The sequence below is a fragment of the Chenopodium quinoa genome, unplaced genomic scaffold, assembly GCF_001683475.1.
Source record: "Chenopodium quinoa cultivar QQ74 unplaced genomic scaffold, ASM168347v1, whole genome shotgun sequence".
Lineage (NCBI taxonomy): Eukaryota > Viridiplantae > Streptophyta > Magnoliopsida > Caryophyllales > Amaranthaceae > Chenopodium > Chenopodium quinoa.
In genome coordinates, this window is record NW_018743331.1 from 6,206,023 (window position 1) to 6,231,565 (window position 25,543).

Sequence of the window (25,543 nt, forward strand, 5' to 3'; positions counted from 1 at the left end):
GCAGGGTCAGACTCTGGCCTTTGTCCATTCCAGGTCCCAATCCTGTTCCTAGGATCGGGAATTGGCCTTGCTCTTCTTGGAGCACGGGCTCTACCTCTAACTCCTCTTGCCATTGATAATTTCGAAGAAAAAAGTCGAAAAAAAAGGGAAGGAGTTCGAATTCGAAGAAAAATAAACTAAAATCAAAGGAATTTACCTTAATCTGAAGCGAAAGTTGCCGATTTACGAGTTCGTAGTGGCAAGTCTCAGTTTCTAAGCTTAATGCTCGGGGAATTTGCGAAGTTTTGATGCGGGTTCTTGGGTTTTCTCGAGAATTCTGGGTTTGTGTTGGTGAATAAGTGAGGAGAGATGACGCACCTCTGATTATATCTCCAGAAATGGGAATACGGGGAGTCCGCGTTTCAATTTCTCTTAAATGCCCCACTAAGTAACCGTTAAACACACGACCTTGCGATTAAACTGCCCATTATCCGTCCAACTTCCACAATCATCCGCCTTAACCGTTGTTATCTCATTAATTACGGTTTAAATTCAAATTTTTGGATTAATTATATCATTCACTTCCCTCCTTTTCTGGTTAAATCAAACCCGACCCGTCATCCTTCCAAATCGGGTCTGGGGGGCAAGTTGTTTGGGTCCAATTTAGTCCAATTGGGCTTAGGCATTAAATGATCCAATTAAAAGCCCAAGGTCAAGGTTCATCTCTCCAATTGTGCTAAAGTCAAAGATCAGCCCTCAAGGCAAGCCAATTGGGCTAAGGCCCAACTTCTCCATGTATGAAGAGGTATAAAAGCCATCAATATTACATTTTTACATAGATTCTGATATATTCTCATTAATTCAAGCAAAGCCTCAAGCAACTAACTCTCTTGCTTAGTCTTCTCTTTCAACACATTGTACTGACTTTAGCATCGGAGGGGCCTTCCTCGGCAACACCCTTAAGGCTAGTTTACGTGTGTTTACTGTGCAGGAAACCTTCGGCCCAACATAACTTGGACCGAATCTAGTCTTCTCCGTTTCATCGGACCTTCGGCAAGGTCCCATTGTTTTCACCCGAAACAGATAGTTTCCTCGTCCATGGGTTGCTCCAGCTCACTGGTTGGTTGTTCATGCTCGTCAACGCTATTTTCTTTTCTGGTCTTTTTGATTGTTGTTTTGTTTTGGTTTTCTGTTTTTCAGTTTCCTTTGTTGTTTTGTGTTTTCTTGTTCTAGTTAGCTCTCTTGTTGTACTTCTCTCTTGTTGTACTTTTGTTTCGTTATATGAAATCTTTGTCAAAAAAAAAAAATAAAAAAAAATATCTGCTCAAATAGACCCACATGATGTTAAAATGTACGTCTTGACGCCCAAGTAATGCTGATGGACCAAAAGATAATTCTAGTGCTAGCTAATCTTCTTGCATCAATTGGGAGTAGGGTGATAATAAGATGATTATATAAATTTAACATTGCTTCTTTAATCTTCAGGGGATTAATGAATATTTGTGCATGTATTGTACTTATTGGCTCAACAATCGCCCAACAGTAAACAAACCACCCAAATACAATTTTACGTTGGAATTGTGCTTCGCATGAACAAGGAAATCAACAAGTTCTCTAGGATGGTTAAAAACGTCTGATAAAATTCGTATTTTTAAGCAATGGTAAAAGTTTATTACTCCGTACTGTATTAACTCCACTAATTCACTGGTGTTAGCCTGCCAATAGAGCACCTTCTCTTCCCCCGTAACCTAGTCATTGGTCTTATGTTACAAAATGTGGTTCCTCCTGTATGCCAATTGAAATTATAATCGAGAGTTGCATTGTACTTTGATCAAACAGCCTCTACAGGCTAAGGTTAAATCATTAACATCATACAACAATTCTATATGCTCAAGAAGCTGGTGAAGTATATAAACAATGCAGACTGCCATAAGTAATGTTTTCAATAAAAAATTAAGAGCACCATTTATCTTCAGTACCCCATACCAAGACTTTACACTCTCAAACCCTACTTTGGAAAGAATAAATCTACTACCAATAATAGAAGCCTCACAGATTTCCCAACATAATTTGCTAGTACTACTGAAGATAACTAAGCAACAGCAGCAACACGGGTGAAGCTATCTACACGACACGCACAAAAATTGAACATACAAGCATATTTGAGTGAATCAACTTTCTTGGTACACAAATACAAATGGGAGCAAAAGAAATTTAATACACCTTCACTCAAGAAACCAGTGGTTACAGAATATTGGGTTAGAGGAGTAAAAGCACTTAAGCACCAATAGCTTTCGCTCCATGAGGCGCAATGGATCAGTGGCCGCCTGCATTACTTTGTGACTTTAGCAGGTGGAGCTACACAAGCAAGCTTCCGCCTTCAGTCGCCATGAAGTATAAACAATATTGGTTAATGATTTCAGTTAGCATGTGATTAAACACACAAGCCCAGACAGCATGAACTTGCATGCTGCATTATGGTGTTTGACTTGTACTGGGACAGATCAGGAGCAGCAGTCTCATCGATTAAATAGTCAGGTGGTTTGGATGTTATGTTCCATCAAGAAATGGAATCTCTCATCATTCAGAAGCAGAACTTAGCGCTAGATTAAGCTCCTGTGCAGACTTCGCAACTGAGCCCCCTTTTCTATAGAAAGCAAAAGGAGCTGGTTATTCAAAAGTCAAATTTAAAAAGAGTAAAACACACCCAGAAGATACTCTAACCTCATAAGCGCTGGCAGACATAGCTTAACCCTTTCAAGTTCAATGTAACAAAGGTTGCACCGCTCCAACCTACAGATTTTAACAGAGGCAATATTGTCTTATGTCAGATGACCTTTGTCAGTTCCTCAACCATCAACCCAAATTTTTATGTTCATCATAGTTGTATTTTTTTCCACATCCTCTCTTAGGGATGTTAATGAGTCGATACCATCGTGAGCAACACACAAAGATCAGTCAAAACCCATCCATAAACAAACTAGAAAAAAAGTCAGGCTCATTTAGTTAACAAACCAACTCGAATAATATGGTGTTTAGCTCATTTAGGCTCATGAACAACTCATTTGTATGGGTTCAAAAATTTGTTCACAAGCATTAATAACTTGGCTAAACTCGGTGAGAATTTCAAGGTTTGGTAAAGCAATACTTCGTATTATGGTTTTGAAAAAACAAAAATTCTGAGTAGCTTATAAGACATCTATTTACATACTACCAAAGGCGATACTAAGAGGGACACTTGGCAATGTATTATAAAAAAATCTTATACAAAATCTAAAGTGGACTTCCTAAAATATCAAACTGCCCATTATAGCTATTATTACATGTGTAATTATTTTATCTCATGTGTTTTAATTGTTTTAATATATTTCATACAATTTAACACTTGGGTGATTCATTATGCTTTATAAATGTGTTATTATATATAAATATATTGTCAATATAACTATTTAACACCCATGCATTGCACGGGATTAAAACTAGCATGAAAAATCTATGAAGGAAAGAACAAAAATCCCATTCCACAAATCCATTATACCCACATGTGAAGACCTATGAGTTATAACAGCCTCTTTTGATCCAGCAGTTAGCATATATAAAGCTCATTTTAAAATATTCTAGCCCATAGTTTGACTTAAATTGAACTCAAACAACCTTAGGTATTAACAAGCTAAACTCAAACAAGCAGTCAAAAAGCTCTGGTGAGCTCAAGCCAAATTTGAGTTATTCTTAGGAAATTTTGCAAGAAATGACCTTTTTTAGTAACTTATTTGTGAGAAAGGTCCTTACAAAAAAAAAGGTGGCATATAGGGATCTTATTTCATTTTTTTTTTTTTTCGGGAGATGGGACCTTATGACGGAATACGACCATAGACCCAAAATTTCTGGCATTGACTATCACATGCATAGTTCGAAAACTCGGTCGTTACGTCGCGAATTAGGCGAGACGTAACGGATTTCCAAGTTGCCGTTACGATATTTACCGATTCAGCATGCCGCTTTTCAAACCCCCGCGATTACAACCGATTTTCAAAGAAACTCAGCCGCATCAAGCATTACCGGCAGAATTCGAAGAAAAAAAAATCCAAAATTTAAGCGTTTAGACCACATGTTCAGCGAGGGTTTATGCTACTCCATGAAAACAAATCACTTTCTCGGTATCCAGAGTCTGAATAAAAAGGTTTTTGTAAAATTTTTACTTAGAAATTTCTACCTGACCAGATGACCCCACCATCTTTTCCATTTCCCTCTTCTTTTTTTGCACATCTCACGTGACCACTAGTCCCCATTCCCCGCCCCTTATTTCCACCTTTTCAATTAACCTTTTTTTTAATTACCCCCCCCCCCCTTTTCAATTACGTACTAGTTGAAGTCTTAAAGAACATACAACTATACAAGATACAATTACGATAAGCATGAGTAAGATATTTTACAAATACGAGACAAAAACATCAAAACTTAAATTTAAAATAAAATTCTTGCGCGACAACCGCGATCAAAGCATCAATTCCGTTAACCGAATCACTGTGACCGTTTCCGTGATCGCGACTGAAACCGAAACCGCATTTTCAAACCATGATCACGTGCCACGCACATGACATTGAAAAAAAAAACCCTCTTCTCCTTCCTCCTCCTTCCCCTCCACTATAGCACCACCGTTCGCTCTCCTTCCCCTCCCCTGCACCCTGTCACCTCCTCCACCCCAACCAGCCATCGCAACAACCGTCAAAACCCTAAACACTACCATTTGAAAGCTGAACTACTAATCCCTAGCCATCTCACTGGCCACCACCAACGAAAATGAACCCCACTCACCCTCAAAAACCCTCCCTCCCACCTGAAAACCCCAAAACGAAACCATCCTAGCCATAAGCAGTCAATGGCGGCCAAGACTAAGGGTGAGGTGGATTCGTTAGGGTTTTTCAGGTGGGTTGGGCCACTGGGGTGGGGTTTTCAGTGGGATTATATAGGATTTCAGGGTGGGGAGGACGAGGGCTGACGAAGAATGATGGCAGTGGGAGATGGAAACGGAAAAAATGGAAGGCGAAGGGGAAAGGGTGATAGACAACGCCGAAAATTTTAGGTCAATGACCGGATTCCGTCAAAAGGTCCCATCTCACAAATTTTTTTTTGTAATAAGGCCCCAATCTGGCACCTTTTTTTATATAAGGTTCTTTCTCACAAATAAGTAACTAAAAAGTCCTTCGCAAAATTTCCTTACGCTTATCCAGCTTTAGCTTTAGCTTGAACATGTTTATATATGTGTCAAGGAAATTTCTTGAAAGGTACACATGACATTACAGAAGCAAATAACAATATAGCATGATAGATTTACCCTTTCACTCTTTTAGCACAATTAATTCAGGATAGATGACCGAATTAATCAAAATTTCAAAATATAAGTAGCAACATAGACAATGCTGCAAGTCAAGGAAAGAATACACACCTTTCCTCTGCCTCAATATCCACACCCACAGAAGATGATGCTGATACTGCAGAATAAATGACTGAACCGAATACTCTCACCAGCTTTACCAGCATATCAAGTGAAACACCTAAATGCCTGAGTATATTCAAGCTGTTAATTTAAAGACCTTCAAAAAAAGATATAATTATGTACATTCACTATATAAAAAATACCAACTTTGAAAAAAAAAAAAAAAAAAAAAAAAAAAAAAAAAAAAAAAAAAACCAGGAAACAGAAGCATTGAGACCTTTGCTATATACACTGCCAAAACCTTAAAATTAAATTCCTTTCCAAGGCTAACACCATTAAAATGGCATTGCCACCTCGACAGTACATCTTTTCAGGTTATGGCACTCTCTAAGCAATAAACCTCAAGCAACATCACCGAGGTATGTAGCACAAATAATCATATGGCCATATCACGGATATAGGGGTAAACCGAACAATGCTCATTGGGTTAGGAGACGAGTCGTGACACTAAGGTGCCTTAGCTCATAAGGACACTAACAAGGTTACTGTGTCTCATGAATTATCAAGAGAAAAGGCAACTCCATTACAGCTATGACCATTTTGTTCCAGCCAAATGGTCCAAATGACGATCATCATGTTACTCCCTCTGTTCCACATCCTTTTTTCCATTTCGGGTGTTTCAAAATGATGTTCTTACTTTCTATTTTAATTTCTCACATATTCTCATTATTTTCCCATAATACCCTCATTTTAATGGTCCCAATCCAAAAAAGATAGTCCCAATGTGCTTTATTCCAAAATATAAGTGGTCCCAATGTACTTTTTTCCAAAAAAAAGGATGGTCCCATAATATTTAAATGGTCCAAATGTACTTCATCTCAAGATTCTTCCCTTACCTTAATTTACACAAAATATTCCAAATGGGAACATCATTAAGAAACGGAGGGAGTATTTAGCAACTCCAACTTCTTCTCTTTCACCCTTCAAAATCCATGAACCGAATTTGTAACAGCATTAATAAATTTTAATGAAATCTTTACATTTACTTTAATGAGATTATAAATTGGTAGTTTCTGCTACAGCAATATTCATTTCTGTAATTTAGTTATAATCATGTAGAAGTTATCATTATAACATCAGGTCATAGTCATATGGCTGTTTAGAAAATATATATATAACCACATAATCAATGGGTTTCTACAAAGCATTTTATATCAGAATGACCCTTTTTGGTAGTGCCATGGTGAGGCAACATTGCACCAATATGCCGATTTGCCTCTCCATTTTACAATAATATCACTGCTATGAAGACTAGTTTGAAAGCATAAAAAATTTGCAGCAAGCTTTTTACCTATCCATATCACTCTCAAGAAGGCTTGCAAGTAGTGACAAGAGGCACGTACAAATCTCCAATGTAACAACGTCAGTTTTCTCTGTCAAAAGGCTAACTACATCAGCAATGACCTGCATTACATAGTGATTGGAGAATGAACCTGCTCTGAGCTAAAGAGTTTCTATTTTTTTTTTTTTAATGATAAGGAAGTGTCTTCGGGAAATAAAAGGAAAAGTGGAAAATACATCAGAAGTAGAAGGCTTACACTATGATCAGCCATCTTCTCCATTGCACCTATAGCCCCTTTAACATCATTACGATCCCAAAATCTACGCACCGCCTGAAAAAACATCAGAAAAGGTTAAGCTGACCAAGTAAAAAAAAAAATGCTGGCAGAGACACCTCGTTCTTGTTCAGTACCAATAATATAATTGATGATCTTCAAACTACAAATTGACAAATTTCCTGCTTCCAAATCATCAAAAAACTCTTGAGATTTTACTGCCTTTATGACAAAAGATTTGTAAGGCAGTCAAGCATTTAGTGATTTTTTGTGAAATCTTATCAGGAACTGCTAATACATAGACCAGACTTAGTCTCCTTTTGTTTTCAAAGACTAGAGGTGTGAGCTCATTAAAACAAAGTATTCTACTATTTCAGTTCAATAGAGAGCAAATAAGAGGCCAAACATTGAGGTAGCATAATAGTAGTTCTTAGAGGTTTGCTTCAGAAATCAAGTTACTTTCCTGTAACCTTTCTGCCATATAAAGAGTGGGAGAAGGTTGGATGTTTTGAGGCACAAGTTATGGACATGAGATTAGCAAAGAACTAGTTGACGCTAAAATTAAAGGAAGACAACCAGAACAGATAAGATTATCTTCGAATAAGCTTCCATAAACATTACTAAATATAAGTAAGCAGGAGGAATAACTACCTAAGTAAATTGGACAAAATCAAGTATTATTGGCTTTGCCCCAAGGCCCTCGATGCCGTCAAGACTTGAAAAGAGGTTAAGGGAAAGGGTAAAGAACCAAAAGAGTTATTTAAGATGAAGTCATGAAGATCAAAGAAAGAAATAGAGGTCAGATGAAACAGGAAACTCCTTAATCCAGCAGACTGGAAAGTACACTTTTAAAACTTAAAAAAAAAAATATCATAGGAGAAACGACTCATAATAGGTTGGACCTTTTGACAAGTAGAGAGGTCTTGGGACACTAGATATGCACTGCTGCGATTGCAAAAAGAGAAATTCACAAAGAAACAGCAAAGATACAATTATACAAATAAAAGTTGTTGCACTTGAAAGACAACTAAGTTAATCATCTCTCCACTCGGAAAAAAGAAGGCATAAAGGAATGTACACGTAAATGCCCAATACTATATTAGGTTCTAAAATTATTCCAACTGTTCCTGTTTTTCTATTCTGCATCACAAACAGCAGAAATTACTTTCTGGTGAAAGATATTGTGATAACTAAGCCATGGTTGACTGATCAGTTGGTAACTTAAATTTAGGGTCTAGCATCTAGGTACATAGTAGTACAGTACTGATGCATGAACTGCTATTATGAAGGAATACCAAGCCAATAAAAGTTAAATGTTGGAAATTGAGATACAGCTCCCAGCTTTGAACTCCCATTCCAAGAGGATAAAAAGGATGTGCATCAAACAACTCCCCTCCATCTTTTACAATGCCTATCCTCTCACCTGTCACTCAACAGAGACTTACATGCCGGTTGAGGTAACTTTAGCAATTTAAGACTTATATTAGAAAACACATGCAGGTTTCTGTGCACCATAGAATAAAAATGCGGTTTCGGTAGCGATCGTGGGAACGGTCGCGGTGATGCGGTAACGGAATCGATGCGTTGATCGCGGACCGCATAGCGGTCATCGCGGTAGAAATTTTGTTTTTATAGATATCAAAGAAAAATTATTCTTAGATAATTTGTTTAAATTTTTGAATAGATATATTCTTATCATATAGATTAAGATTGAACTTATCATAAAATAATGATAATAATAATAAGAGATGGAAAGTAATATAGTTTTTTTTTTTTAAACAAAGTAATGTAGTACTTCGTACGAAGTAATTACAGTACTATAGTTAAAAGGAGAGGTTGAGTGGGTGAAAAAGTAATAAATATAAAATAAAAAATAGACAGTTGTCCACCTTTTTATTGTTAACAGCTGTCCCAAGCCTCCCAACCACAAATTTACCTCGTTGTTATCAGCCCTCAACCTTTAGCTTTCTTCTTCTTTCTCTCTCTATTTCTCTATCATGCATTCATGCGGTTGCTACAGCTTGCTACACGCCGGCAACAATGGAGTCTGCCACAAAACTCCGACCCACTCACAGATTTAAGCTTTTTTTTTTTGGCGATTCAGTTGTGTATCGACCGTATCGGTCAAAAATGCGGGGTTTCTTAAAACTCTGTTACAAAACGGTAAATCTCGTAACGGCAGGCTTCAAATCCGTTACATCTCGGCCGCATCGCGATGTCATGGCCGAGTGTTTATTCTATGTTGTGCACTTCATATTCTTGAAACTTATTTCCCACCCACCCCCATATTCCAGGTCCCCGACAAGACCCATGAAAAAATAATGATAATAAAGACTTTGCCGCTTTGTTTCAGCCGATGTCACGGCTGAGTTTTTATTCTAAGGGTTAAGTTGTTATCAGCATAATTTTTCTTAGCTTCAAGTTTATCCTAGACTCCCATAAAATTAGATGTGTTCAAATAATGGGGGAAGAAAAAGAACCAATTTTATAAAAAAAAAAATTAAAAAGAAAATTAAAAAATAAAATAAAAAATAATAGGGAAACAGAAGGTTCTGGCAGATACCTGTAATTTACCCAGACGTGATTGCATAGAACAAAGAAAATGATCGTGCCTTCCAATAATCTGGGCAATAATATCATCGTCTGTGACTGAACTCACTGAAGGCATGTCTTTTTCAGTTGAATGAGAATTTCCCCGCGGCTTAGATTTCTGTGGATTATCACAAAAAATATAGAGATTACTACATTTGTAGAAAGCAGACGAGGAATATTTAATACCATAGGCGAAAATGAACACACACACACTCACTTAAAAGAAGCAATGAAAATCTGCAAGAGAATAAGACTCAATAGGATGTCAAGCACAGGAATATTTACATCCTTTTGAGGGAAGAGAAACAGATGTATTCCAGACCCAAACTCTAAACAATCCAATGTAGCACTCATTCTCAAAATACAGCATGCAATCTGCTAAACACCTAAACCAATTTCACAACAAAACTTCACTAAGATATCTCCTTTTCAGTGAAATCAAACAAGAACTAGTATCTGGATGCAGAGATATTCATTGATCTTTACTGGCAGCTGCAAGTCCTCTATTCAAGTTTACAGAGATGTAAGTTTTAATGCTGCTTATAGAGGTAGTGATAAAGATAGGAAGCTTTTGATAGCCTGATCTTTTTGTCCTGTTCCTGAGCTTTAGTTGCCTCTTTTGGGCTTCTGAGTTCTGAGTTCAGCTTTTGCAGGCAGTTTGGTTGCTTTTTTGCTCGTCTGTTTGGTGTCTTGTCTGGTCCTGGGTCCAGGCACCCTTCCTAGAAGGTGGTCTGTTCTCTGAGTCCAGTCTTGCTGTTCTGTCTACTTTGGTGAACCCTTCCTAGAAGGTGGCATCACTGTAGTCAGAACTTTGGGTGGTTTGGTTGCCTGTTTAGGCTTGTGTGGTTGGGGGGTGCAACTTAGCTTGCTGTAAGTTGTACTTTTTTCTTGCCTTTGGTAATAAAATCTTTATTTACCCAAAACAAAAAAAAAAAAAAAAAAAAAACAAAAAAACAAAAAAAAAAAAAAACAAGAACTTGTACGTTTGTACCTCCCCTTTCCATAATAAAAAAAATAGATAGAAACAAATGAAGCTTAAAAATACCTACATACTCCTGCCAAGAGAGAGAAAATATAAACACAATGACATTGTACATTTATCAGTATTCAAATTATACAGATGGTCACCAAATGACTATTAAGTTATCACTGTATGAAATTCAATCTGGTTCTAGCTTGGACAATGTTGACATTTTAGAATAAAGAAAAATCCTAATTGTGGATAGCCATTAAAGTGTGCATTTTAATTGGCTGGAAAACAAACATATGAAACCATTTTGCGTGGAATACAAGCACATATATGCATAACATAGTAAGATTCTAAACTCATGGAAGTCTACCTCGGGATGTGCTCTACTCCCTACTGTTTGAACCAACCTTAACAATTGGATAACTAACTTTAATTTCCCTTGATAAAGCTGTTCATAATGAAATAATAATCCCTGAGTCTTAGTTCGAAATTAAAAATCACAATAATGGCAGATTAAAAGTAAGGCATTTTCCTTTTGGTATGTTTGTTCTCTGCTTGGGAAACACCGCCAACCCACCACCCACTTTTTTCTCTCAATTTAATCATTGTACCCCAAATTACTATTCAGTTTGAGCAGGGACAAAAGGAATGCTAAAGTCTCAGCACCTAAACAATTACAATAGGAAAGAGATAATATAATCATAGGCATACGGTATCCAATAAAGTATCAGAGCTAATACCACAATGTTAAGAATACCAAGCAGTAGCCATAAAAAAGCATATGAACGAAAAGGGTGACAGCATAAGGGATCATGGAGGGCATACCATCTTAATAGGACGTGAGTCAACAGCACTGCTTGCAATAGAGGTACTGCTGGTAGTAGTAAGATCTTCAGAAGAGGGGGATCTTTCTCTATTCTCCCAGTTTGCAACCAATGACCGGGTTCTTCCTAGTTCACGTAGAATGAACACAAAATCAGATATAAAGATACCATATATAAGGCAATTTGGAACATCAAAAAAGAAGAAATTATCAGGGATCAAGGTAATACCAGCACGTTCTGTGGAACCAGCATCTTTACTTGTTTTAGGTACTCGAATTTCATCTGGAAAGAAAATATACGACAAACAATCACTTATATTGTCATAGCTGAGGAATCAGAATTTGATTTTCTGGTTTTATACATATCAATCATAAGTTTGAAATTTGTTACTTCCACAGTTTCTACAATTTAAGAGTCAATCTTAAGACCCTACAACATTTTCTAATACATGATATTTTTATACTGCTTCGAAACCTTGAAGTCCCCTTTCAAGGCCTCTATGCCTTTAAAAATTAACACCATACATGAGCAATCCCTGTTTCTCCCAAATCTCTCATTAATATGCCATCCTCAACCCTGACACGTGAACAATACTGATAAAATACACATGTAACAGTTGAGATTCTGCAGATACATTTATTAATTAAAAAAAAATAATAAAAAAAGACATAAACACACGCAAATTCAGAGACACATGTTTCAAAAAAAAAAATCAGACACACATGAAGGATACTTCTCATGGGTTCTAACCAGTTAGTGAGACCAGGGAAAGTTAATGACTTAAGCATAGCTTAATGTTGCTTTCCTAATAGTTTAATATCGATCCACTAAGAAACAACAGGGTTACTCGATATAACTAATGAGATACAAAGAAGAGACTAATTGATTTAGGTTGTTCAACTAAATCTACAAAAAGTTAGTGAATGTTATTGTGATAACTAACACTCATGAAAATACCACCAGTTTGTGTCAAGAAGAGAAGCAGGAGAAATTGATTTTCTCATCATCCATCACATGTGTCATGTATCCTCTATTTATAGACAATGATGTGAAAATAAGTCATTGCACCAAGAAACACAAGTCTCTTGATTAATAATATAATCATTGAGATGATTTAAACAAGATCCTACATGACTATGTTTTATCGTAGCTATAAATCACAAAAGCTAGGCAAAGTGTAGTTTGTGACTAGTGCAAAGGTCAAATGGTGTAAACTAAAAAAACAAACGGATGAACAATACAATTACTATCTTTATATCGCTCCACACAACCTCAAGTGGTAGCAATATAAATATGTGAAGCATAAGCACATTTATCATATCAATGTTCTAACAATCCTCCATTTATTTGATAACTTGATAATTCTTGTGCTTAGTTTTTGAAATTAATAGTAATTGAAATTTTAGAGAAATGTAACTCAATAGTCAATCATAATAATAATAAACAAATATATATATAACTATATAGAAATCCATAATACACACTTCTAATGAAGATCATGGAAAACTTAAGTCCCGTGAGATATTTAAAGGTTAAGAAATCCCTTATCCGAAACTTGAAAAGCTTGGATGATTGCATGTAAAATAGCACAATCTTAGTCAATGATGGGAACACTGAGCAAAAGATCCTATATTTATACCCAAAAGGTATTATATACTTGGGAAAAAGACTTTCTCGAATAACACTAAGCTCCAAATCAGATCAGATCAAATCAGCAAGCAAAGAGCATAAAAGGCTCACAAGCAAATTTCTCACTGGGCCCAATGTGTCTTTCCATGGGTATCTCAGGAAGTCAGGATATATCATATAATAGACTACTATATTTTCAGAACTTTCAGTAATCTGATGAAGGATGGAGAAAAGAAACCTTGACGAAAAATGATATGATTTTCATAAGTGTTTAAAAATGGTGTCAAGTGAGCTTCAACCACAATAACACTAAGCAGGAAAGCTAAGCCATTTAGCTCTACAAAATGGTTTTCTACACATTTGCAGTCAGTCTCACCATACAGAAGGACCACAGCTGAGACACAAGAATGATTGTATCAGGACAGAAGAACCAATGCAAACTTGCTACTAGCTAGAGTACAAATTCGATACTCTCATCATAACTTTCATATCTTAGTTACCCGACCAGTTGCATAGCACCACCTTGCTTCAATGTTGTTTACTGTGTTACACTGACTCATGGAAAAGATTCGGAGATGGATAAAAATTTAAGTGTCTAGCACAAATGAAATGTTATGTGACAAGTTTCCATTGGCAACAGATGCCCCAATTAGAACGTGATGTAGTTAATTAATGCATTACTAGGTCAATTCAAGCCAAAGTTATCAAACTCGTACTTGATGTGGTAAATTAGTGCATTAAAATAAAAATATTACAGGAAGCTATCAGAGGACATACAATTGTCAAGTGGAGAGCTGGTAAGAGGCAGCAATGAGGAATTAGATTCAACCTTCATTGAGCCGACACACCTATCCTCTTTCAGGTTCCTCTCTGTAACAGGAAGACTAGTATTCAGGTTTCTGACAGCAGGTAACATACTCTTGTTTGCAACTCCGCTCATTTCTGGTGCCTTAACAGCTGTGTTTTCAGGTTGGACAGTATTAGTTGGCCCATCAAATTCTTCAGTTGCGCTTGAAAACCTTCTCGACTCAGAAGACTTAGACTGTGAAGGATGAGGAACAGTTCTCCTGGAAAATACTTCCCTCTTGAATTCTGCTTGCTCTAGTCTTGCATCATCTCTTGGGACAATTATGGGCGTAACATCAGGTTTACTGTTTATAGAAGCATTTGGCGTTGATTGTGTTTTTGAGGAATTCCTTTTCTGAACTACCGCTGTATGTTGCAATGTGTTTCTTGGACTAGTGCTCATATTGACTCGCTGAGGGGTGCTAGGCATACCACCGGGATCTAAGAGCAAACATAACCAATAGGAAAACGAATCAGCATCATATCTCTGAACAACAGCATTTGAGAGCGCAATATAGCTCAGAGAGGAACAGAGGTAAATAAAGAGGACAGTCTAGTGGATTGTTGACATACTAGGAGAGACTCTGGAATCTTTATTTGATTGGTTTGAATTTACCAAATGCCTTCCTGAAGGTTTTGATTCTTTTTCTGCCAAATCTGAATTATGTGATGTTGATAGCCCGCCTGATCCAACCTTAGCAGGGTTTTCGTTTTGCAATGACAAATTACCAGATGAAGCAGACTTCAATTCAGAATGTCCATTGGAGCGCGTACGAACTGAATATGGCTCTATCCGCTGAGAACAAAGTAACAATGTACAAATCAATTAACTGTAAATCAAAATTAGTTAACCAACCTCCACACGCACACACCAAAAAAAAAAAAAAAAAAAAAAAAAAAAAAAAAAAAAAAAAACCGCATACACAGTCCACTGGACATATTGATTTGATTATAAATTCACTTACCGAGATGTCAACCACCCAAACTCCAACACAGCTCTGATTGTAAGAGCATCCAAGAAGCTTTCCCTCATGCACATTCAGATCTGACAACCTAGACCATCCAACATCCACGGTATCGTGGCAACGAATCGGTTCCCAAGAAAAAACCTACATTGTGGGATTAAAAGACGAATCAATTTGGCATGCAATTATTAGAAACAAATATCCCCAAGTTTTATTTATTGCCAGCAGATATAGGGATGGATAAGTACCTTTAGGCTTTCATGTAATCCACAGAGCAGGGTCCTCCCATCAGGATTAAAGGCCATACAACGCACTCCTGATGTCTTATGGGCAAAAGATAAATCAACTAATGAGTGACTTGACACCAGAAACTGAGGAACATGAAATACATCTACAAAATAAAAGATGGAAGAAGTCAAAGCCTGATTAAGCATTGTTTGGAATTTTTACCTCAGGTCCTGCTGAACCAATTAGCTCAAAAGTCTCAAGGTCCCAGAATTTGACTGTTTTGTCAGAAGAACCTATGCAAGACATAAGCAAAGTAGATACAAAGGTCAGCACACAGATAACACAAAAGGGAGAGTAACATTCAGTTAAGTTCATGTGTATACAATACGAACATCAGAAAAATATATTGACATGACTCTTTATGCTAAAGATACTGATACAAACCAAATGGGTAGATACAAGTCATACAACCTATGTCAACTTTTATCTCAAAGCCATATGATGTGTTTAGTAGCTCATTACAGATACTAAATTACACTTCCTTCTTTACATAAATATTGCAACATTTAGGAATTTACACTTCCCAACACACAACTTTAATCACTTGTATCTTCAATTATATTCTAAGTAATATAATAAAATGTTGATATTTTGAAAGTATCTATCAAGACGAATGTAACAAGATTCCTTTCCCCTTTGTATAAATCATAATAGATGATTATATGGGAGTATGTGAATAGCGGAAAAGCCCAAATGATAAAAATATATGTGGAACGGAGGAAGTATGTATGCTCAAGGACATCTAATTCATTAAAACCCACTCCCGGTTATATTTCATTATTTCATCATGACCCTATAATATGAAGCAATAATACAATAAAAATGGACCTCTATAAACTCCAACCCCATACAGACTTATGATACATTATAAAAAAATAAAAATAAAAAAATAAAAAAAATAAAAAAAATTGTGCCATAAATCCAAAGTTTCGTGTGAACTCTATTACAGACACCCAATCCACTTTCATCTATTGTTATAGCTCTTAATCTAAAACTTTGTTGAAGAAAAGATGAAGCTAATGCAATATCAATATTTCTTTCAAAGCTACTCTAACAAAAATCAACAGATTTAATAAAATAAAAAAAAATAAAAAAAAAAAAAAAAAAAAGAAAGAAAGAAAAATGATATTCAGCTAAAAGGAAGCGTGATGAACCTGTAGCCAAAAGAAACTCATGCGGATGGAAATCTATGCATTGAACCTGCCCCTCATGAGACTTAAACTCATGCAGTAGTTTGCCGGCTGTCAGATCCCACAGCTGTCAAAGAACGGCATCATAATAAGGACCGTGTACTCTGCTTCTTAAACAATTTCACATAAATAAATAGGCAAGTAAATATATGAGATAAATGCACCCTAATTGAATTGTTTACACAATAACAACTGCAGAAAAAGAAGCAAAAAGAGGTAAACAGTTAAACTGTCTCCACCCAAAATAACTACTACCTCCGGTTCGTATTATATACAACTTTGGTGTATTGTTTGTGAGACCAGAAAAATTTCTAAAGTTGCATATAATACGAACCGGAGGTAGTACTAATTTTCCTTATACATGGGTACTGGATACCAATTAATTTCCACGTTTTATAATGACAAAATATATGAAAGTAGCTTTTGTCATGCTACAATTACACAAAGGATCTTTCTTTCCCCATACAATGTGGCATTTAGAAAAACAAGTTTTAATCTTTTGGATAGGTTTAAAGACATTTATTAAAAAAATAAAAAAAAATAAAAAAAAAGCCAAGCAAGGGTCACCTTAAGGTTAAAAGTGTGCCCTCAAACTGTTACGATAACAATTTGTCTACAAAATAAAGAAACATCAAGCTCCCCAAAGATTTCGATTTAACCAATTAAATAGCCTCAAAGATAAGAACTTGAACTCTTGATGTGTGCAAACTCCATCCTTAAAATCTAATGATTTCTTCCAACAAAACCATCTCCATATTTCAGCAATCCAACCTTTCTTCCTTTTTATTTTACACGCCACAGAAATATCATTGGTAGAGATACCCAACTCATCCCAAACATAAGTAAGGATAAATATCAAACAAAGGACACAAATACGTAAGAGCAAAGATGATTAACTCTTCCTCCTCATGAAATCAACCAAGCTAATGGAATGAAAAAACCATAGGCATATTGAATATTGGTAATATATCAAGTCATACAACATAGAAAAGCTATGGCTCAAGCTAATAAAGAACTTAGGTAAACCAACAGTTATCAATATAGCACCTCCAAAGCTTCCATCATCAGCAACTCATAACTTTTTCACAGGTTAAGGCTTTGCAACCTGGAAGTAGTTGATAAGGCTTGCGCAACTTTCTAATCTAAAAACAAAACAAGAGTAAGACCCCCCCCCCAATCTTTCTTATCTTGGGCCAACTAAAGCTATATGTACAGCTAAAATAGCAGGTTTGTTACTTTATCCCCTTTATGTTTTGGGTCAAACTAAGAGATGTTTTACTCCCTTCGTCCCACAAAGAACTTCTCATCTCTCTTGGGAACATAATTTTAAGAGGATGTTGGTTGTGGGGTTTTGTTTAGTATAAGTGGATAAAAATAATAAGGTAGTGAGTACTGTTTACTGTTTTTCAATTGAAGTGCAAAGCGGGAACCATAACGCTTTAAGGGGTTAGAGAGAAGCATTAGATATAGCCTTTCCCTCTTGCCACGTATTTCTAACTCCCCAATGACTTGATTAGTGCTATCCTCAAAATATTTGAAGTTAGCATTGATTTTGTTGGAGATATAACTCCACATTGTTGTTTGGTAACAATCAACACTATGGTAGCCACTTAGCCCTTTAAAGATGTAAAACATTTATCATAATTCTGGGAATCTGGGTGCTGCATTCCATATTGCACTATGACTAGAACTTTAGCACTTCAAAGAAACCACAGCCTAAACATTCAGCTTTTGGAATCAAGACTTTAAAAGCAAGTTAAGGATATATATATCATCAAATAGCATTTAAGAGCATTGTTTTACTGTTGAGGTTTACACATAAAAGAGGAAGTTCTCAAAGTCTTGGAATATATGCAGAGGTAGACAATAATCGTGAAATGTGAATAAAGTACAATATCATGGTTGGTACCAATCACTCAATCAGTATCTTAATCACAATAGGTTAAAGTTTTTGTAATATCTGTTGCTAGATTAGCATGCGATTAAGTTCTATCAATGTGTCAGATGATGACCATTGATGGACCTACATGCCTAAACATGGTAACAGCATCCTTAAATTTACAAGAAATAGCTAAATTCAGTGAAGCAATAATATTGTTCAATTATTTCAATATTGCAAGTTGCAACAATGAAAGAAAGAATGTTAAAAGTGTAAAAATTGTCAGGTTGACATTATTTAGTATCCCATCTTAAAATTCCTGCATCTTCCAATGTGTGCGACAATGAAAAACAAAACAAATAAATAAGGTAAAATGATCATAATTTACTCTAGACATGGCAAAAAAAAAAAACACTTAGGTAGTCACTAGTCTCAGTAGTCACTACTCACTAGAAGCTAGTATTATGAAGTAAAAGGGGAAATCTCACTATACTGCAACTACTCTATAAATTTCAGAAAGACAAATCTAACCTTGACAGTGTTGTCCTCACCACCGGATACAACCCAGCGCCCATCCGGGGTAAATCTAATGGCATTGACCCCTCGAGTGTGGCCTTTGTAAGTGTGAATGCAACCTTTCCTTCTAATATCCCATATCTTTAAATTTGTATCCAGAGATCCAGATGCAAAGAACTCCCCAAATGGATGGAAGTCCACAGATATACAGTTGGATCTATGGCCCGTGAGTGTTCGAACAACTAAAAGAAATATACATTATTTCATATAGATGGGAGCCTCAAAAACAAATACAGAGACATTGCAAATGCAATGGGCCTAATTACAGTTGGTATACATACTCTTTGCTTCTTCTAGATCCCAAAGCTTGATTGTTCCACTTGCTGCTCCAGCAGCAACAAGAACTTCTGAAGAATCAAAACCTACTGAGTCAATCCCACTTGAGTGACCTGACAAACTCTGCATGAGAAGTCATAGTTAAAAAGGAAGACAAATTTCAACAAATTATGAACCACAGGTATTTGAGTAAAACAAGTGCATTCAATATACGTCTGAGAAGCCTCTTCTTATTTGTAAGATTGTAGTGATACTTACAACAAAGCTACACTTGAGCCAACTCTCTGGGAGAACCATAACCACCAATTGGCCCATCTTTTTTACAAATTAAAAAGACAGGAACAACAACAACAACCACAAAAAAAAAAAAAAAAAAAAAAAAGGTACCATATACCACGTAGCATCCCCATGCTTTCTTCTTTACATGATGAAGTTTTTTATAAGCAAGAAAAATGTTCAACACCACAAAGGAGGAACTTAATATGATCAATGAAGAACAAGAACTAAAAAAATTGAGAAAACTTAAATGCCTTAGTGGATATCTTCTATGGCACTTCTCCAAACAATATGTAGAACACTCCAAAGTTTTCAGTTACTTTCCCTTCACAAACTCGACATAAAGGCAAGAAGTAAATTAATTCCGGCCAAGTCATATGCTTCTTGATACTTATAATAAGTTTGTATTGTTAGTCTGAAACAAGTTTACCGATTCCGGTAGCATCACAACTCCACCCTGTAATTCTATGAAGCGTGGCTGGCACTTAAACCAAACTACTACATGTTCTTTTCCCCTTATTATCCTCTGTTTTACCTTTAAGGCAAAAATTCCTTTTGTGTAATCTTAATACTCCAACCCCCCCCCCCCTTTTCAGCATAAAACAAAATATTAACCAATTTGTTTTGAACAAGACTGTTGAAGTAAAAGTAAATATACATGTTGAAGCTGAATGAACTAACCAATATGGCATTGGGTTTTCCAATGGCCCAAAGATTGACTTTGTGGTCTTCCCCTCCAGTGACTAAAACCCTTGACGACTTCCTTCCGATTTTCAGGCAATTGACAGCAGAAGTATGTGCTACAAATTCCTCTGTAACCAATCCGTTAAGGAAACAAATCCATAGACACGATACATAAAAATAAAAGAACCATCGTTGGACAATGTAGTACCGAAACAGGGAAAATTTAACGATTTAGGACACTGATGAAGCAATTAGGGCCACAGTTTCCAAGCATTGACAAAAAAAATATCTCATAACTCAGAAAATTAACAAAATGATCCAAAGAGAAAAGTAACAATCGCATAAGAACGAAAAGGATACGTAGCTTATAAGCACGTTTGGTCGTCATGAAGGCGAGGCGTGAAGATTAATCTACGACACCAGTATCAAAAACCTTGAAGAAGTTCCGTCTTGGGTGGACAAGACAGTTGCTGTTCATCTTACAGACCTACCCATTTAGATCTCCCCAATTAAGCAGCAATGTATGTCCTCTTTTCCCCTTAAAATTAAACATTATACTTTAATCAATCAGCATAATATAATTATCATTATTATTATTAATATTAAATATATATAAACCAAAGTTTCATTTACATGGTTTCATCGGTTCATCCTGACATTAAATGGTTATATAAACCAAAGCCTGCAACACATTATCAACCAAAGTTGACTCAATTTATCAAAGTAGGCTCGAAAAAATAAGTTGAACTCCTCTTAATTTAAGTATATAAATAGCGAAACTCTAGCAACGAGATCGCTTGTTATAATCATTCATAACTTGAGTTTTTGTAACCAATTGCTCAATAATCAGCCTTTGAAGAACCCTAATTTGACTATACTGAGTAAAAGGACTATTAAATTAAACGATAAAATAAATATCTTACCTCGGGAGCTGCTTCAATAGAGGAGATAGAGCTCACAAGCCACTTCAATGGAGGAGATAAAGCTCACAAGCCACTTCAATGGAGGAGATAAAGCTCACAAGTCGCATTAATGGAGAATCCACAGTACGCTTCAATGGAGGAGAGAGAAGAGGTGCAGCGAGGCAGCGCAAACGTGAGAAAGAAATATAGATCTAGGAGGAAATGAGGAATAGTGATGGCCCTTTAAAAAAAAGAAAAAAATAAATAATGACACGCCTATAAAACTTGAATTCAAATTATCAAATTCATGTTTAATGAGGTGAGGTAAAAAGTTTCAATTTTTTAAAGGAAAAATTCACAATAATAATCCTATTTTTAATAAGTTTTTTCAAAATAGTCCCATCTTATAAAAATTTGAGAATAATTTTACCTCTTTTGTGTATCTTAAAAATGGTCTAAGGTTTCGTTCATTTGAGTTTCTGGCAGAGCAGAGTAGAGCAAATTTCAGTAGAGCATGGCAGATTTCAGCATTATTATTATTATTATTATTATTATTATTATTATATCTCAAAAACAGACAAAGTCATACAACCTACAATAAATTAGTGGGAAGCCGAGATACAATTTGGGCCCCCACTCCTCTAGTTATAGCAAAGCCTACCCTAGTGAAGATATAAGCTGCAGTATGAGCCCCGATGTCTTGCGTCGTCGAGAACCTCTGAACTCGCTTCAACAACGCAACAGCCTCCTTCTCTAATTCCCCAAGCGAAGAAAAGGAGAAGAGAATGAAGCCATATCCAATTTGCCGACAACTAGCTTCATACTTCTCCCGCTTCCGATGAACCGCATCAGCCACAACCCATCCAGGAACAAAGTCAGATAGCCCTGTCTGTGTCAAAGGAGAAGACCCGGTTAAGTCCACACAAACATCGCGACCACAATCCCAGGAATAAAGTAACACATCAGCAGGTCTGAGGGCCCCGTCATTCCCGCCAGACAACCCTATGTCAACCTCCTTTCTTGCTAAAATCCCAGATCTGTAGCAGATATCAACAAGGGTATCCCGGACAATATACGATGTTTAATACCCATAATACCAGCACACGACACCGCGTGATCACCGAAAATATCCCCAGTAAAAACCCAAGAACAAGTAGAGCACGGCGTCGAGATAAAGAAAAATGGAACACCCATCCTGTAGCACAACAAACATGGGTAGGTCTTTGTGTTCATCGTCTAACCCAACCCAGAAATAGGGACTGCCCGAAGCCAAGTAGAGGTGTGATCTCCCTGCTGCGATTTCCATAGTGCTAATTGTCGGGGAGACAAAGAATAGGCGGATTCTGCAGAAGCGGTAACCTTTGTGAAATATAAATATGCCAATTTCTTCATGAGTTTAGGGGCAGCGACCTCACTAGGATTACTCATAATGTCATACTCCACTATTCCATTAAATAGACTGAACGCATCTCCAAAGGCTCATCCAAGACCAAAATGCCAGCATGCCGTAAAAGCCGTGTCTGCAACCCATCAGACTGTAACCGAGAAGCAAGAAATGCATAATGACAAACATCACCTGCTGAATATACCCCAAGCCCTCCAAAGGCAAATGGTAAGGTGGCAAGTCGCCATTGCCAATCGCCAAACCTAGGCCCCGAAGCTGTAACAATACGCTCCAAGGAAGATCGAAGAGCCCTGTCGAATATGCGCTGAGCCGTCTCATAGTACTAAGAGTACAAGTACGCAATGCAAAGTAGAGTTTAGAAACTCTGATACATGCCTTAAGTTACAATAATAAGCGCAATGGTCTTGGTCACCCTCTGCATCACAAGCTTTATTATTATTACTATTATTATTATTATCGCATTATTATCATTAATTAATTTTTTTATTATTATTATTATTATCGCATTATTATTATTATTATATTTAATATTATTATTATTATTATTATTATTATTATCGCATCATTATCATTATTTATTTATTTATTTATTATTATTACTATTACTATTATTATCATTTTTATTATTATTATTATTATTATCATTATTATTATTATTATTACTATTATTATTATTGCATTATTTTATTATTATTATTATTGTTATTATTATTATTGTTATTATTATTTGAGTTTTTTTAGAATTTTTTACTATTTTTATAACATTAGAAAATGTGTTAAATAATATAAAATATTAATTATTATCATTAAATATTAGTTATTATCATCAATTAGTATTATATATTAATTATTATTATTATTATTAAATATTAATTATTATTATCTATAAATATTAGTATTATTATTATTAAATATTAATAATAATTATTATTATTTTTAAGTAGAGCAGAGCAGAACAGGGCAGAGTAGAGAAGTGTAGAGCAAAGTTCAACAGAGCAGAGCAGGCAGAGCAGAACAGCTCAAAAGAATAGGGCCTAAGTGACCCACAACCTAAAGTACACTAAATTCTCATAAATAACTATTAAATTAAATTATAAATTAAAAAAAAAAAACCCACCCCATCACTGGCCAGCCATGAGCCACCCCCTCCCCTTTCCCTGTCGGCAGCCCCACCCCCATTCAACCCGCCGCCCAGAACCACCAACCCCCGTCGACCAAGCCCCACCATCGGAGGTGGATTGCTAAACATCGCCCGCAAATCTCCACATAAAGCCCACAAATCTATATTGAATTTACCTTATTGCCCTAAACCTAAAATAAAAAAATCTAACCCATACCCACACTCTAATCACCCGAAAATACGGCAATGTTGAGGCGGCAAGGCAAGGACTTGGCGGCCACAGCGGCGGAGGGAAGGACGGCTCACGGTGGCAGGGTTTTTTTAAAAAAAAAAATTTTAAAAAAAAAAACAGAAGAGGTGGGGCGCCTGGCCAGGACGCCCAGCCCCTGGTGGTGGCGTCTGCTCCGGCCGCCGGAACCAGGGGGCTGGCGTCTGACCTGGACGCCTAGCCACGATTGTGGCGTTTTCCAGAGGCGCCACCGCCGTGGCTGGGCCTCCAAGTCAGGCGCCAGCCCCCTGGTCCCGGCGGTCGGAGCAGACGCCACCACCAGGGGCTGGGCGTCCTGGCCAAGCGCCCTACCACTTTTTTTTTTTTTTTTTTTTTGGAAAATCAGAATTCTTTTGTTAATGTTTAATATTTTTGTTTTATGTGTTAATGTTTTTATTTCTAATGTATATATTTTTTTTAAATCAGAATTTTTTGTGTTAATGTTTAATTAAAAAAAACAAAAACTTTAAATAAAATTTAAAAAAAATTACAAAAAGTTTAAATAAAATTACAAAAAAAAAAAGAAAAAAAAAATTACAAAAAGTAAGGGTGGCGTCTGGCCAGGACGCCACAGCCATGGTGGCGGCGTCTGGCCAGGACGCCACCCCTACTTTTCGTAATTTTTCCCCCGGATTATCTCGCTTTCCGGCGACGATGACGGCTCTTCGGTGTCCCTCGGCGATCCACTCCAGCTCCACATTCTTCGTGAGAGTGAATTACGGTTTCGGTAAAAATTAGAAAAAGGGCAAAAGAGTCAAAGTAAAAATATTTGTGGGCTTTATGTGGAGATTTGCGGGCGACGTTTAACAAATCCCCATCGGAGACCCCCTCCCTTTCCCCTAATCCCCACTATGTCCACCTTTTTTCTCAAAGCCCTAATCACCCGATAGTCCTCCTCCTTCATCCCCCCACCTGAATCAACCCCCAAATCCCTTTCCCACACCCGAAAACGGCGAGGGGGGGTCGTTTCAAGGTGGGGGAAAGGGAGTGGTGGATGTTTCGTGGTGGTTTAAGGGAGGAATAATGAGGGTGATCGGTTTTTTGGGCTGGGTTGTGTGGTTGTGTTAATGGTGGGGTATGAGAGGAAGGAGGGTGAGAGGGAAAAGGAGGGGGTACACCGGAGGGAGGAGTTGTCTGGGGTCGGCCGAGGGTGGGCATGCGCAGCTGGTCGCCGGTGCTGAGGACTTGGGGTGATGGGCTGGGTTGTGTTGGTGGGAGGGGCGGTTGGGTTTAATTCTTAATTAATTTCTATTTTTTAATAATAATCAAATTCTACTTAATTCTTCTCAAAAAAAAATTCTTAATTAAGTTTTAATTATTTTATTTTCAGATTTTTTAATTTTTAAAAAATGTTAAATCAATTAGAATAATACACATGTCAAGTTTACCTGTTATTTACCTACAAACAAGTTAATAAGGACCATTTTGAGATGATACCCCTAAAAGATGGGATAATTCCCAGAATTTTGAAAGGTGGGATTATTTTGAGAAGACTTGCAAAATGTGGGATTATTGTTGTGAATTTTTCCAATTAAATAGTAGTAAAATGACTTTAAAAAAAATTGTTTTTTGAAAGTACAAAAAAAAAAGCCCCATTTGAACCTTAATTAGCTACTCATATTATTTTTATTAATATATTGATTTAAATTCAAGCTCAAATTCAAAATACTAGTAAAAATGACCTCATTTGTAAACAAAGTACGAAAAGCCCATTTGAACCTCAATTAGCTACTCGTATTTAGCTTGGACTCTCATAAGCCAGTGTATTCATCAAACATAGCTTAAACAAACTAATTTCAGCTCAACTACGCCCGTTTGAAA

At 36.6% G+C, this 25,543-nt stretch overlaps 1 protein-coding gene across 2 annotated transcripts; it reads right to left on the minus strand.

Annotated features, from left to right (window-relative positions):
* Nucleotides 1-1,864: 1,864 nt before the first annotated feature.
* LOC110737838 (katanin p80 WD40 repeat-containing subunit B1 homolog) lies at nucleotides 1,865-21,190 on the minus strand. Of its 2 annotated transcripts, XM_021918183.1 has the most exons (19): nucleotides 20,951-21,190; nucleotides 20,388-20,565; nucleotides 20,025-20,155; nucleotides 19,073-19,190; nucleotides 18,747-18,973; nucleotides 16,301-16,403; nucleotides 15,309-15,379; nucleotides 15,107-15,181; nucleotides 14,859-15,002; nucleotides 14,467-14,689; nucleotides 13,825-14,334; nucleotides 11,647-11,700; nucleotides 11,420-11,544; nucleotides 9,596-9,742; nucleotides 7,015-7,089; nucleotides 6,768-6,880; nucleotides 5,426-5,542; nucleotides 2,704-2,772; nucleotides 1,865-2,626 (listed from the first exon to the last, which is right to left on the minus strand). In XM_021918183.1, exons 2-19 carry the CDS (start codon nucleotides 20,413-20,415, stop codon nucleotides 2,560-2,562), a joined length of 2,397 nt encoding a protein of 798 aa, XP_021773875.1. In that variant the 5' UTR covers nucleotides 20,416-20,565; nucleotides 20,951-21,190; the 3' UTR covers nucleotides 1,865-2,559. The 2 variants fall into 2 exon arrangements, with proteins under 2 accessions (XP_021773875.1, XP_021773876.1); XM_021918184.1 differs by lacking the exons at nucleotides 1,865-2,626; nucleotides 2,704-2,772 and having other exon boundaries at nucleotides 6,768-6,849.
* Between the last annotated feature and the right edge of the window lie 4,353 nt (nucleotides 21,191-25,543).